Raw genomic sequence first — 11,540 nt, 5'->3', positions numbered from 1 at the left:
CCTCCGCCAACCCCTACCACTGCGGCTGCTCCCGCATCTCCCACTGCCCGCGGCTGATCTCCTCCTCCGCCGCCGCCGAATCCACCGGGGAAGATGGCATTGTCATCGTCGTCGCCGGTGTAGTAAACTAGTAATCGAGCTGTTGTTCTTGTGTTCTTGCAGTGCCACTCCTACCTCTACTAATTAGCTACTACTGTTAATATTCCTTTGTTTGATTTGTTGCTGCTAATCCGGCCACCAAGCGCTCTCTCTATCTCTCTCTCTCTGCTTCATTAGCTCCCCGTGGCAGCGATGGCGGCTCAGAGGAGGCTGCTCGCCGAGGCGCCTCCGTACCAGCCGCACTCCTCGCGGCACCAGCAGGGCGCACTAGGGCACCATCTGCCGCCGGCTTCATGGGGTGGTTGATGGTGGGCATGAAGCCGGTGATGACATAGCGGGTCTCGTCGGAGCAGCGGACAATGGCGACCTCCTCGTTGCGGAAGGGGGAGACGCGCGGGTTTGGTAGCCGCCGGAGCGGAAGGAGTCGTAGGATTCGATGCCCCGGTGGAGCTCATCGTAGGGGTGCGGCACGCGGAGGAGGGCTACATTGGCGTGCGTGCTGATGACTCGGGGATCGACAGTGAACCGGTAGGCCTCGCCGCCGGCGGGAGATGAAGAGGGGGGAGATGGAGAGAGGAGAGGTGTGAGAATGACATGGGGACCCATGTGGGCCCCACTATTTTTTTATTAACTTGTATGTTAAACTGACAGGTGGGTCCCATAGGGTTTATTATTATTTTTGGATAGAATTACCACGTAAGCGCCACGTCAATACCACGTCAAATGAAGACCGAGTCAAACCGGCCACGTAGGTGCCACATCAGCCAAAACCACCGTCAAAACCATCGAGGGACCTCATCTGCACCACTTTTGATAGTTAAGGGATGCATTGTATCTGGTTTTTCGGTTGAAGGACAAAAATCGAATTCGTTGACAAGTTAAGGGACCTCAGATGAACTTATTCCAACATAATAATCATCGTTAAGAGGAAAGCCCTGGTTCGGCCCGGCACGGCCCAGCCCTACAATCCCTCCCAACTCCCGTGATTCTCACAGGATCGGTTGCTCCGTCGTGGGCGCCGCCGTCGGCGCCGAGAAGGACGCGGCGTGGACCCAGAGCAGCGACGCCACGGAGACGAAGACCACCGACCAGAGCACGGCGATGGTCGGCGGCGCCCGGTCTCGCGGCGCCAGGAGCCCCCGGAGGAATCCCTGAAGGTGCGCCACCACCCACCCGGCGAGCGCCAGCTTCGCGCCGAGCGCGCCCCACGACTGGTAGTACCCGTGGTCCACCCCGTACGCCACCGCCGCCACCACCCCGGCGAGGTTCGCCACCACCACGCTCGTCGGCGCCACCAACAGGTTCGTCCACCGCATCGTAATCTCCGATGCCAATGCTGCCTCCTCTTCCCCGTCATCGTTTCCTGCCGCCGGTCGCTTGGGTGGCGAAGCTGCCGTCTCCGTGGAGAAGGCGACGTCGATCCCGGTGCACGCGCTGAGGATGCCCTGGAACACGGCGGCGAGGCTCGCCGATGTGGCGGTGACCATCCAGAGCTTCTCGTCTCGCCACCACGCCCGCAGTGGCACGCGGCTCCACCTCAGCTCGAGCGCGACCGACGCGGCCACGGAGAAGAGCAGCAGGATGAGGAGGACGCCGTCGTAGTAGCTCACGTCGCTGGGGAACGTGGACTTGCCGGTGAGGAGGCAGACGGCCGGGAGCGCGCAGTAGACGGTGAGCGGGAGGGAGGCGAGCGGGTAGGAGGCGCGGGCCACGTAGCCCAGCCGCTGCAGGAGCCCGAGGCGGCGGCCAGCCCAGACGGGGCTGTGCCGCCGGCTCAGCAGGATCCCCATGGCCGCCACCGCTCGCCGCGACGCCCCCGCGAGGACGTCCGCGGGGCTGGCGCGCGCGTACCGCCTGAACGCCGGCCTCGCCGGCGAGCAGTACGCCGACGACCACCCGCGCGCGTGCATCCGGAACCCCGTCGCGACACCGCCGCCGTACATCCATCCAATCTGCACGAGAACAACGACATCAACATCATCATGGGAGCGGAAGGCGAAGTGATCATCGGCGAAGCTGCCACCTCTTTGCCCCATCTCGTCCTCTCCTCGAACGCGCAGCTGACGACATGGATGGCCTCCTTGAGGAGAGATCGCGCTGGCGCCACGGTCGCGTCAGGCGAGCCACCGTCGCCGCCGCGTCGCCGCCCTTGCTCCTCGAACGCCGAGGCGATGAACGCGGGAGACTGGCCGAAGTGGCGCTCCAGCGCGGCGCGGTACGCGCGCAGCCTCCTCCTCCTCCCCGCCGCCTCCTCCTCCTCCTGTTCGTCGGAGTCATCCTCCGAGTCCAGCAACGGCACGGCGGACATGGACCTCCTCATCGCGTTCATCCTCTTCCCCCTCCCGAAGCAGCACATCCTCCTCCAGTCCGCCGCCGTATCCATGTCGTCGCCGTCGTCAGCCGCCGCCGCGGGCTCGAACCCGTACAGCGCCTTCCGGCTGAAGCAGCAACCGGAACCGACGTACACCGGGCCCTGGATGCCATCGAGGCATTTCATCTCGATCTGAACCAGATCGAGCAGCAAGAATCAGCGAGGTTACGCAATTCAGCAACATGGACATTTCGTCTCTTACATCGAAGAAGACGGAGTCGCCGCCGCCGCTGTCGCGCAGTGCGAACTGGACGAAGCACGTCCTGTTCCCGGCGACCGGGTCCATCATAAAGCACATCGCCTCTCTCAGCGCGCTGCTGTTGTTGACGCAGTGGTCGCAGTCCAGGTTGAGGACGTAGGCGCCATTGGTAAGCACGGCGGATACCCTGAGCTGCACCGATCAAACCAAAATTCACATCGCAACCAGATCAACGCCATGGACAGGCAGGCAGGCAGTGTCGCAACGCACCAGCGCGTTCATGGCGCCGGCTTTGCCGTGGTGCCGGAAACCCGGTCGCTTCTCCCGCGACACGTAGAAGAGACGCGGGAGCTCGCCGCCGTCGACGTCGCGGTCGCCGGGGTGACCCAGGAGCACCTGGAGAGACGAACCAGCTTGATCAAAATGGTGACAAGCGCTCGAGAGAAGAGGCGGGGAATTTTATGGAGAGGTTTTTTTGATCGATCACCTGAATCATGGCAGGGTGATCCCGCGAGTTGTTCCCCGGCCACGGCGTGCCGTCCGACATGATCCATCCTTCCTCCGGCACCTTGCGCGCCCTCGCGGCGAGGTGGTTCATCCTCACCTTGAATTCCTCGTACTCCCTCTGCAACAACGGCGACGGATTCATCGATGCGTGCATGCCTACAAGGTGTTCGGCGGTATCGCCTCACCCCACCTTCATGGCACGGCGGTCCTTGACGAAGGACGGCGCGGCCCGGTCGCGGAGGTAGTCGACGCCGCGGGCGAAGTAGAGCTCGGGGGCCCTCGGCTCCACGCCGTGGCGGCGGCAGAAGGGGATCCACCGCCTCGCGAAGCCCGCCGCCTCGAAGAGCGACTCGAACACCAGCATGTCGGCGCCGTCGTCGTGGACGTAGCAGGCGACGCCGCCCGCCGGGTAGTCCGCCGCGAGCACCGACAGCACGGTGTTCGCCGTCGCCAGCGGGGGCTCCCTCGCCGCGTCCGCCGCGGCGACGAACACGTCCACGCCCGCCAGCCGCGACGCCTCCCCGCCCTTCTCGTACCTGCATGGGCAGGAGGAGTCTCTGTCTCAGTGTCTTGCCTCACATGGCCGCCGGCCATGGCGATCGAGATGACCTTGAGGCCAGCCTGTCGAGGTACGTGACGCGGTTGGCCGGGGAGAGCTTCGGGAGCTGGGCGATCAGCCATGACGCGGCGAGCCAGAGCTCGCACGCGACGGACGTCACCCACAGCGCGTGGGCGTCGGCGACGGGGCGGGTGACGCGGTAGCGGAAGAAGGCGGCGAGGAGGACGAGCCGGAGCGCGACGGCGGCGCGGTACAGGTTGAGCTCGCCGGACGGTACGGACAGCCTGCTGCTGAGAGGCTCAGGTATGTCATGGTCATCACCACTGCAAAAACACAAACCCCAAAAATTTCATCAATTTTTTTTCGCTTCCAATCTTAATGACCATGTTACTAATTTGATTACCCATTTTCAGAATTGGTTATGAACCATTAGCATGGATATGGTTTAGCATTGTGGGGATTGATGCTATAACTGATAACATTTTCAGTTGTTACCTTTCTGAAGATGCAGGCTCAGGATCAGGGCATTCTACAGGCATTATCTCTGGGCTCTCTCCATCCATCTCGGAGCTAACAGGTAACACAATTCAGCAAAACACTTGATTCAGTTTTTACTCTATCTACAAAGTCATCTCAATAGCGTAAGTTTGGATGCTACTAAGAGTCTAAGACCAGACAAAACTCTCTTAAAAATGGTATCTGTATAACTGTACCGTGGTGTCAAACCCAATCCAACCCTAAATGGCTAAATCATATATAGTGGTTATGTTTTAACTATCCAACTAGACGTGACAAAATGCCGTATTAATAACTTCCTGCGATGATTGCAAGGCAGCCTCGGTGAAAGAAACAACTTAGCTAGACAAGCAAACTGCCTCTGTGCAGTATCGCCAAGTAACAGACAACGTGGATAATACAGAGGATGAATTCGTAGTACAGACAACGTGGATAATACAGAGGATGAATTCGTTATGTACGTGCTGAGGAAGCGAGGAATCAGGGGAGGCAGTATCTATTGATTCTCTCCTGTAATTTTTACTGATGTATATAAAGAGTGAGCTATATTGAAGCCTAATGACAAAAAAAAACACATACTACCTCCGTTTTTTAAATAGATGACGCCGTTGACTTTTTCTCACATGTTTGATCATTCGTTTTATTCAAAAAATTTATGCAAATGTATAAAATATAAATCACACTTAAAATATTATGAGTGGTAAAGCAACTCATAACAAAATAAATTATAATTACATAAATTTTTTTGAATAAGATGAATGGTCAAATATGTGAGAAAAAGTTAACGGCGTCATCTATTAAAAAACGGAGGGAGTACACCACAGATGCTTAGACAGAATGGTATTCTTATTTCTTACCGGTGTTTGTGCAGGGACAAACCTGATCGACTTACAAGCGGAACAATCCGGTGCTTAATCTTCGATCTCTTACAGGTAAATACAAATCATATAGGGAAACATAGAAAATTAAATCCGATGCGATCATGCGAGCTCTGAAAGAAGTTGCATTTCCATCATGCATTACACTCACATAATCACATTCCTACTGAATACCGGCTACTGTTCTTCAACAATATACCGTACTGACACTGTCATCTTCAACAGTAGACGTTTGTGCGCACCATTTGACGGCCGGAATGGCGGAATTACATACATTTATTACACTTTTGCAGGGCTCGGCCAATCCGCCAATAGGAGGTAGACATGGAAACAATTATATGCCTTCCAGAGTTGATTCGAGAAGGCATAAATAGGTAAGTTCATTTGTCTCGATCTGGCTAGCACTAACGAGTACTTATTCAGGTGCATAGCCAAGAATGGTTGTATTTAATGTAGTAATTAATTTTATCTAAGAAACTACAAATCAATCAAAAGGGAGCAGCTTCCCTTTGAGTCTTAGTTGTGACTCTGCCAAATGGAGCTAGCCAAGCTAACAAAATTAATCGAACTCCAGATTCCAGACTACAGATTGCGGTTACTAGCTGTCTCCGCCGGCACTGCTGTCTGGCCCTCTTCTGTTTGCTGTTGTGTTCTTCAGCACCTGGAAATAACACATGAAGTTAAACATATGTCATCTCAGCATTTACTAGCACAATTATATAATCTTCAGATACCCTTCTATAGGCAGCTTTTCTTTTTTTCTGCAGTCTGATTCTCGTATCATGTACTATTTATGTATATATATATATCAGGGGTGTTAGTTGACAGGAAGCTTAATTACAAGGTTATCAACATAATTAAAATTATGTCAACTGTCAATTAAGTGTGTATATATGAAGAGCTGATCAGAATTCAGAATTATGCATATGCACATGTCTGCTTCGAAATACAGTTTTATTACCTGCCTAAGCATCTGGTTCTCGTTTTGCAGGGTAGAGAGCCTCTCCTCCAGCTCTGAGTTGCTCCTCTCCAGGTCCTTCACCCTCGCCTCCAGCTCACTCATGTACGCCTTCTTCCTCTCCCGAGCCTGCTGCGCTGACACCCGGTTCCTCAGCAATCTAGTGGATTAATTCCCAAACGCCCGCCACAAAATTAAGGTCTTATAGAATTAATTTGCGAGTGTGTATGATTGAGAACAAATTATATGGTGTTCTATATGCATGGGCAGTCAAAAATAGATGTATTACCTCTAGTCACAAAAGTATGCCATTTTAGTACTTGTGTAGGCAACACAAGTTAGCTTTGATCATAATTATTATTTTTTCTAAAATTTTAGCTTACAGACATATGAAGACAATAATTAAGGTAGCCAACTTTGTCCTAGCACAAGGATTAAATATTCAAATTATGCCTTGTTGATTTAGAGAAGTCCAAAATGTCTTTCTTTTGCAACCACCAGGAGTAACATTCTAAGATGTTTTTTTAATCGGAAAATAAATGGTTTGATTCTTTGGGTAGCAGTGATTTGTTATTGGTACCTTTATGTAGACATAGAGTTAAAATAACAAGTAATACAAAAATATGGTACTAGTAATACAGAAGTACATGTGATTGGATATGGTTCTATATTATAATATTATTCAATCAAATAAAGATAAACGTGAGTTAATTAACTTGAAAATAATTATTTGCATATCAGAGTCAATAACTCAATATAGCTTGTGTAATAATATCAATTTTGAAATGCATTAGAATAAATATGTAGCTTGGATTCAAATGTATATATAAAATTACACCCATCCTATTTTCACACCTACAGATATATGGCACAAGTTCCATGTGTCAAAGAATTTGCATTTTGCATAAAGGTCAACATATATCATGATTGGAATAACATCACCATATGCTAAAGTACTGCTAACGAACCTTCCCCCATAGACCTGAAAGTGTTGGGCCCATTTGTCCAATATAGGACATAGATAATCTTCACATGTAGATTCGCTCGAGTACAAAGCATCGAACATCAAACAACTTGTCCCAAATTGTTGGAATATTGTTAATAAGTTTGTGTCACATCAGAATCTTTATCATATGTTAACATGTCAGCTGTTTAAATGGTTGGTTTATACTATGCCAAATTTGAAAGGATACAAATGGAAACATCCCAATTTGATTTGTTGGTTATTACATTTTCTAAGAAAATGTCTGTATACAAAATAGAATTTTACAAATTTGGCATGTACAGTTTACATGGCATATAATATATGTACTCCTTCCGGTTATAAATATACATCGCCGTTTGAATTTTTTTGTCAAACCTTTAAAATTTTGACTACCAATAAATTTTAAAATACGTAATGCATCGATTTGTCTTCAAAAGTAATTTCATAATTAATCTCTTAAACTTGCTAGATTTAATAAAAATATTTTAATGAAAAATAGTCAATGTCGTGCATCGAAGACCGATAGGAAGCTTAATGATATATATTTGTGACCTAAGTGATCGAGCATTAGACTTCTGATGGGAGATTAATCAATATTCATAGTAATTTTTTTCTAAAACAGTAGAAATACTCAAGCAACTGAGCAAAAACTAGCCTTCTAGACCCCTAATTAATCAGTATATATACAGGAGTTCTCTGAATAAAAAGGGACGTGGCGTACAGTACAAATGTACAATACACATATAAGGACTACTCCATCCGTCCCATAATATAAGAGATTTTGACTTTTTGCTACATTGTTTGATCACTCGTCTTATTAAAAAAATTGTGCAAATATAAAAAATAAAAGTTGTGTTTAAAGTACTTTGGATAATAAAGTAAGACACAAATAAAATAAATAATAATTCTAAAATTTTTTAAATAAGACAAATTATCAAACAGTGTAAGAAAAAGTTAAAACCCCTTTATATTATAGGAAGAATGGAGTAATTAACATGACGTACGTATATATACAGTACACATACGAAGTGGAGGCCTACACTACACACCTTTTGAGGCGCCGGTGCTCCTTGTCGGCGGGGCTGCGTCCGCGGCGGCGCCCGCTGCTGCTGCTGCCGGCGACGCCGGCCTGCGCCGCGGGCGACGACGACGACGTCCCGGCCGCCGTCGCCGCCGCGTCACCTGCAACCCGAACACTACCTCTGCCCGACGTCGACGTCCCCGGCAGCGCCAGCCCGAACTCCGGCACCCTCCCTACTATCTCCTCGTCGTCGCTATCCACCCCTGCCAACGAGATCGATCGCTAGATCAAAAAAATCTGCATAATTAATTAAGATCGAGACAACAAGCGACAGCCATGGCGATCGAATTGGTGATCATCGATCGATCAAGAACACACACAAAAAAAAAAATAAATCGAGACATGACGATGAGAGATCGAGCGTGTGCGTGCCTTCCTTGCCGTCGTCGGTGTTTGGGGCGGAGTCCGACGACCTCTCGCTGCTGGAGGCGGCCGCCGGCGGCGAGCTCCTCCGGTGATCTCGTTGCATTCTCTTCCCTCGCTGTCCAGCTTATCCCACTCGCTATCAGTCTATATGCAGACACTAGCTAGCTCGATCGCTCGATCGATCGTCTGGGAGCTGAGATAGCAAGCAAGCTAGATAGCAGGGAACTAGTAATTGTGGGCACGTTTCTCTGTCCCCTGGTGTGTCTCACTGGATTCTTGTTTTGTTTGATTCGAGTAAGTAAGGGGGGTATAGCACAGTGCCTGTGCGTCCGGACATGGCCACTCTTTTTGTCGAAAACAGGCATATGGAACATGGGACATTTAGCAGCCCAACCCCTGTCATTTCCATGTATTACATACAAGTGCTCACTACTTTTACCTTTTCTTTTTCAAGTGACAAAGAAGACGCACACACGCACATCCACGAATTCGCGACCTTAACACTCGCTTTAAGAGAGAGGTCGTTGTCACATACAAATTTTGTATATATATACTGGTTCAAATCTACTGCTCTAAATTGCTTTTTTTTAATCATCAACGTTGGTAAAAGATCCAGGGGTCTTTCATGCAATGATGTAAACATATGTTTTTCTTGAACTGGGGATTTTTTTTTTTGTGTTAACAAGTAATCTACTCTCTTGAGTACGTATACTACGGCCGGTGTGGTGCAAGGTCTGCTCTGGCAAAGCTGAATATGCAAATAATAACATGTTTTTCACTTGCGTCTTCACAGGGCATTTGTGGAGATCGATCAGAATTCATCTTTCATCTATTCAGTGATAGATCGCGAGATTCTTCAACCCCCTGCTACCAATTCTGAGTTTGTGTTCAAGGCATTCTATCTCCTTTGTTTCTGGCGCGGTGGCGCCTATGAAATCATCGACATGACAATGTATTCCACGGAGAACCTTCATCAATCCAAAAGATTTTGAGATTATCTGTGTGGAAGATGCAACTCTTTGGATAGCAAGAAAGAATATAAGAGAGCACGATGTAGTTTCGCATTGGAAAGAACTCTTCTCCACCTTCATTTGTAATCCTTAAAAGACAATAATTCTGTTAATTTTGGTAATGGAAGTTTTAAGGTGGGGGAAAGTCTCTCCCCCGTCTACCTTTTGAAAAAAAACATACTACCTCTGTTTTTTAAATAAATAACGTAATTGACTTTTGAACATAGTATGATCATTTATCTTATTAATGTAACTAGCTGGGTGGTCCGCGCAATTGCGCGGCTAGCACCCATATAAAATTATATATTTTTAATATGATTTTACTTAAAATTTATTAAATAGTTATCTCATTGTCTTAAATTTTTTTAGACAAAACCTTACCATCCCTGTGTTTCTAATTTTATAGTTTTTCAAAGACACATCAGTTGCTACCCTTACTTCTGTCATATTATTTTTTTTATTATCTTGCTCGATCTACTACTGTTTCTATTCATTCTCCTTGGAACCTTTAAAAATTAGATCTAAAAACTTATAGTTTTAGAGTTTATTGTTCTGTTGGGCTTCTTTTTTATAATAATTTCTAAAAGTCCTATCAAACGCTGCCATTATACTCCTCTACAACCATCCACTGCATCTTCTCTTTATTGTCATTGCTATTTTAAAATTCGAACATAATTATCGTTTAGGTTCGTGTTTTTACTTTCTAGAAGTTCTGCTAAAAGTCAGGGACTTTGTCACTATACTCCTCTACGGTTCGCCCGCTGCCGCCCTTCTTTCTTGTCATTGAGATTTTAAAATTAAGCATGATTACCATTGGGATTTATTTTTTTACTTTTTAAAAGCCCGAACCTTTAAAAATTAAACCTTATAGTTTTTAGAGTTTTATTGTCTCGTTGGGTTTATGCTTTTTATAATTTTTAGAAATCCCGTCAAACACTGCCACTATACTCCTCTACGACCCGTCCGCTGCATAATCTTTATTGTCATTGGGATTGTAAAAATCGAACATAACTACCATTGGAATTCATTTTTTACTTTCTAGAAGACCCACCAACCATCGGCGGCTCTACCATTGTACTTCTATACGACCCGCTGCCTCTCTTTTTTATTGTAATTGAGAATTTAAAAATTAAATATGATTATTATTGGGGTTTATTATTTTACTTTCTAGAAGTCCCCCGCCAACCGCTTTGACTGATTGCTTCACGACCTGCCCGTCGTCCTTCCTTTTAATCGTCATTTGGATTCTATTTGGTGTTTTATTAATATATTTTAGATGTCTCATCAACCGCCACCACTCTATTTCTCTATAGGCTTGTTACTTAATTAATCTCGTGATGGTCTTTTCTTTCAATAGTCTTATTTTTATTACCAATTTTAGCTATTTATAAATTGTATTCCTAATTGAAATATTTTTTTTCTTTTTCTAATTTCAGAATTTATTTTATTTATTATTATGTTCTTTTGATATTTTTATTTTTTATTTTCAATTTTAGTTGTTTCAAATTTATATTCATACTTTAACTCTCTTTTTAATTTGCCTAATTTCGGATTTTATTTTATTCTTTATTAAGAATTTTAATTAATCTACTATTTGGTTCTTATATGTACTCTTATTTCAATATTGCTTATATTTAATTCCGAATTTAAGTTAATTTTAAATTATATTCCTACTTGAACTCTTATTTTCTTTTCTTTTTTCTAATTTTGATTTTTTTATTCTGAATTTTAATTAATCTCGTATTGGATTGTTGTATGGACTCTTCTTTTAACCTTATTTTTAACTCCATTTTAGTTATTTATAAATTGTATTCCTAGTCGAACTCTTCTTTTTTCTTTTTCTAATTTTGAAATTTATTTTTTTATTATTCCGAATTTTAATTAATCACGTATTGGGTTCCTATATGGACTCCTCTTTCCATATTGCATATTTTTAATTCCGAATTTCAGCTATTTTTATATTGTATTTCTAATTGGACTCTTCTTTTCTTTTTCTTCGATTAATGTGGGA

General features: G+C 46.0%; 2 protein-coding genes and 1 long non-coding RNA gene across 4 annotated transcripts; 1 reads left to right on the top strand and 2 right to left on the bottom strand.

The window, feature by feature from the left end:
- Positions 1 to 947: 947 nt before the first annotated feature.
- Positions 948 to 4,030, bottom strand: LOC107276400 (putative cellulose synthase A catalytic subunit 11 [UDP-forming]). The gene is made up of 7 exons (XM_015785773.3): positions 3,786 to 4,030; positions 3,367 to 3,712; positions 3,157 to 3,294; positions 2,940 to 3,065; positions 2,673 to 2,861; positions 2,123 to 2,602; positions 948 to 2,051 (listed from the first exon to the last, which is right to left on the bottom strand). The coding sequence occupies exons 2-7, from the start codon at positions 3,538 to 3,540 to the stop codon at positions 1,089 to 1,091; spliced, it is 2,070 nt and encodes a 689-aa protein (XP_015641259.2). The 5' UTR covers positions 3,541 to 3,712; positions 3,786 to 4,030; the 3' UTR covers positions 948 to 1,088.
- On the top strand, positions 3,916 to 5,666 carry LOC107281168 (uncharacterized). 2 transcript variants are annotated; one of them, XR_001546396.3, is made up of 4 exons: positions 3,916 to 4,038; positions 4,149 to 4,312; positions 5,123 to 5,183; positions 5,423 to 5,666. It is a non-coding gene; the product is annotated as an uncharacterized lncRNA (long non-coding RNA). The 2 variants fall into 2 exon arrangements; XR_010742060.1 differs by having other exon boundaries at positions 5,123 to 5,666.
- Positions 5,239 to 8,849, bottom strand: LOC9268301 (transcription factor HY5). Its single transcript, XM_015785774.3, has 4 exons — positions 8,526 to 8,849; positions 8,122 to 8,356; positions 6,091 to 6,247; positions 5,239 to 5,790 (listed from the first exon to the last, which is right to left on the bottom strand). The coding sequence occupies exons 1-4, from the start codon at positions 8,620 to 8,622 to the stop codon at positions 5,728 to 5,730; spliced, it is 552 nt and encodes a 183-aa protein (XP_015641260.1). The 5' UTR covers positions 8,623 to 8,849; the 3' UTR covers positions 5,239 to 5,727.
- Between the last annotated feature and the right edge of the window lie 2,691 nt (positions 8,850 to 11,540).

Source organism: Oryza sativa, chromosome 6 (assembly GCF_034140825.1).
Source record: "Oryza sativa Japonica Group chromosome 6, ASM3414082v1".
Lineage (NCBI taxonomy): Eukaryota > Viridiplantae > Streptophyta > Magnoliopsida > Poales > Poaceae > Oryza > Oryza sativa.
The sequence above is the reverse complement of the archived record's forward strand: the minus strand, read 5'-3'. Positions and strand labels throughout refer to the sequence as shown.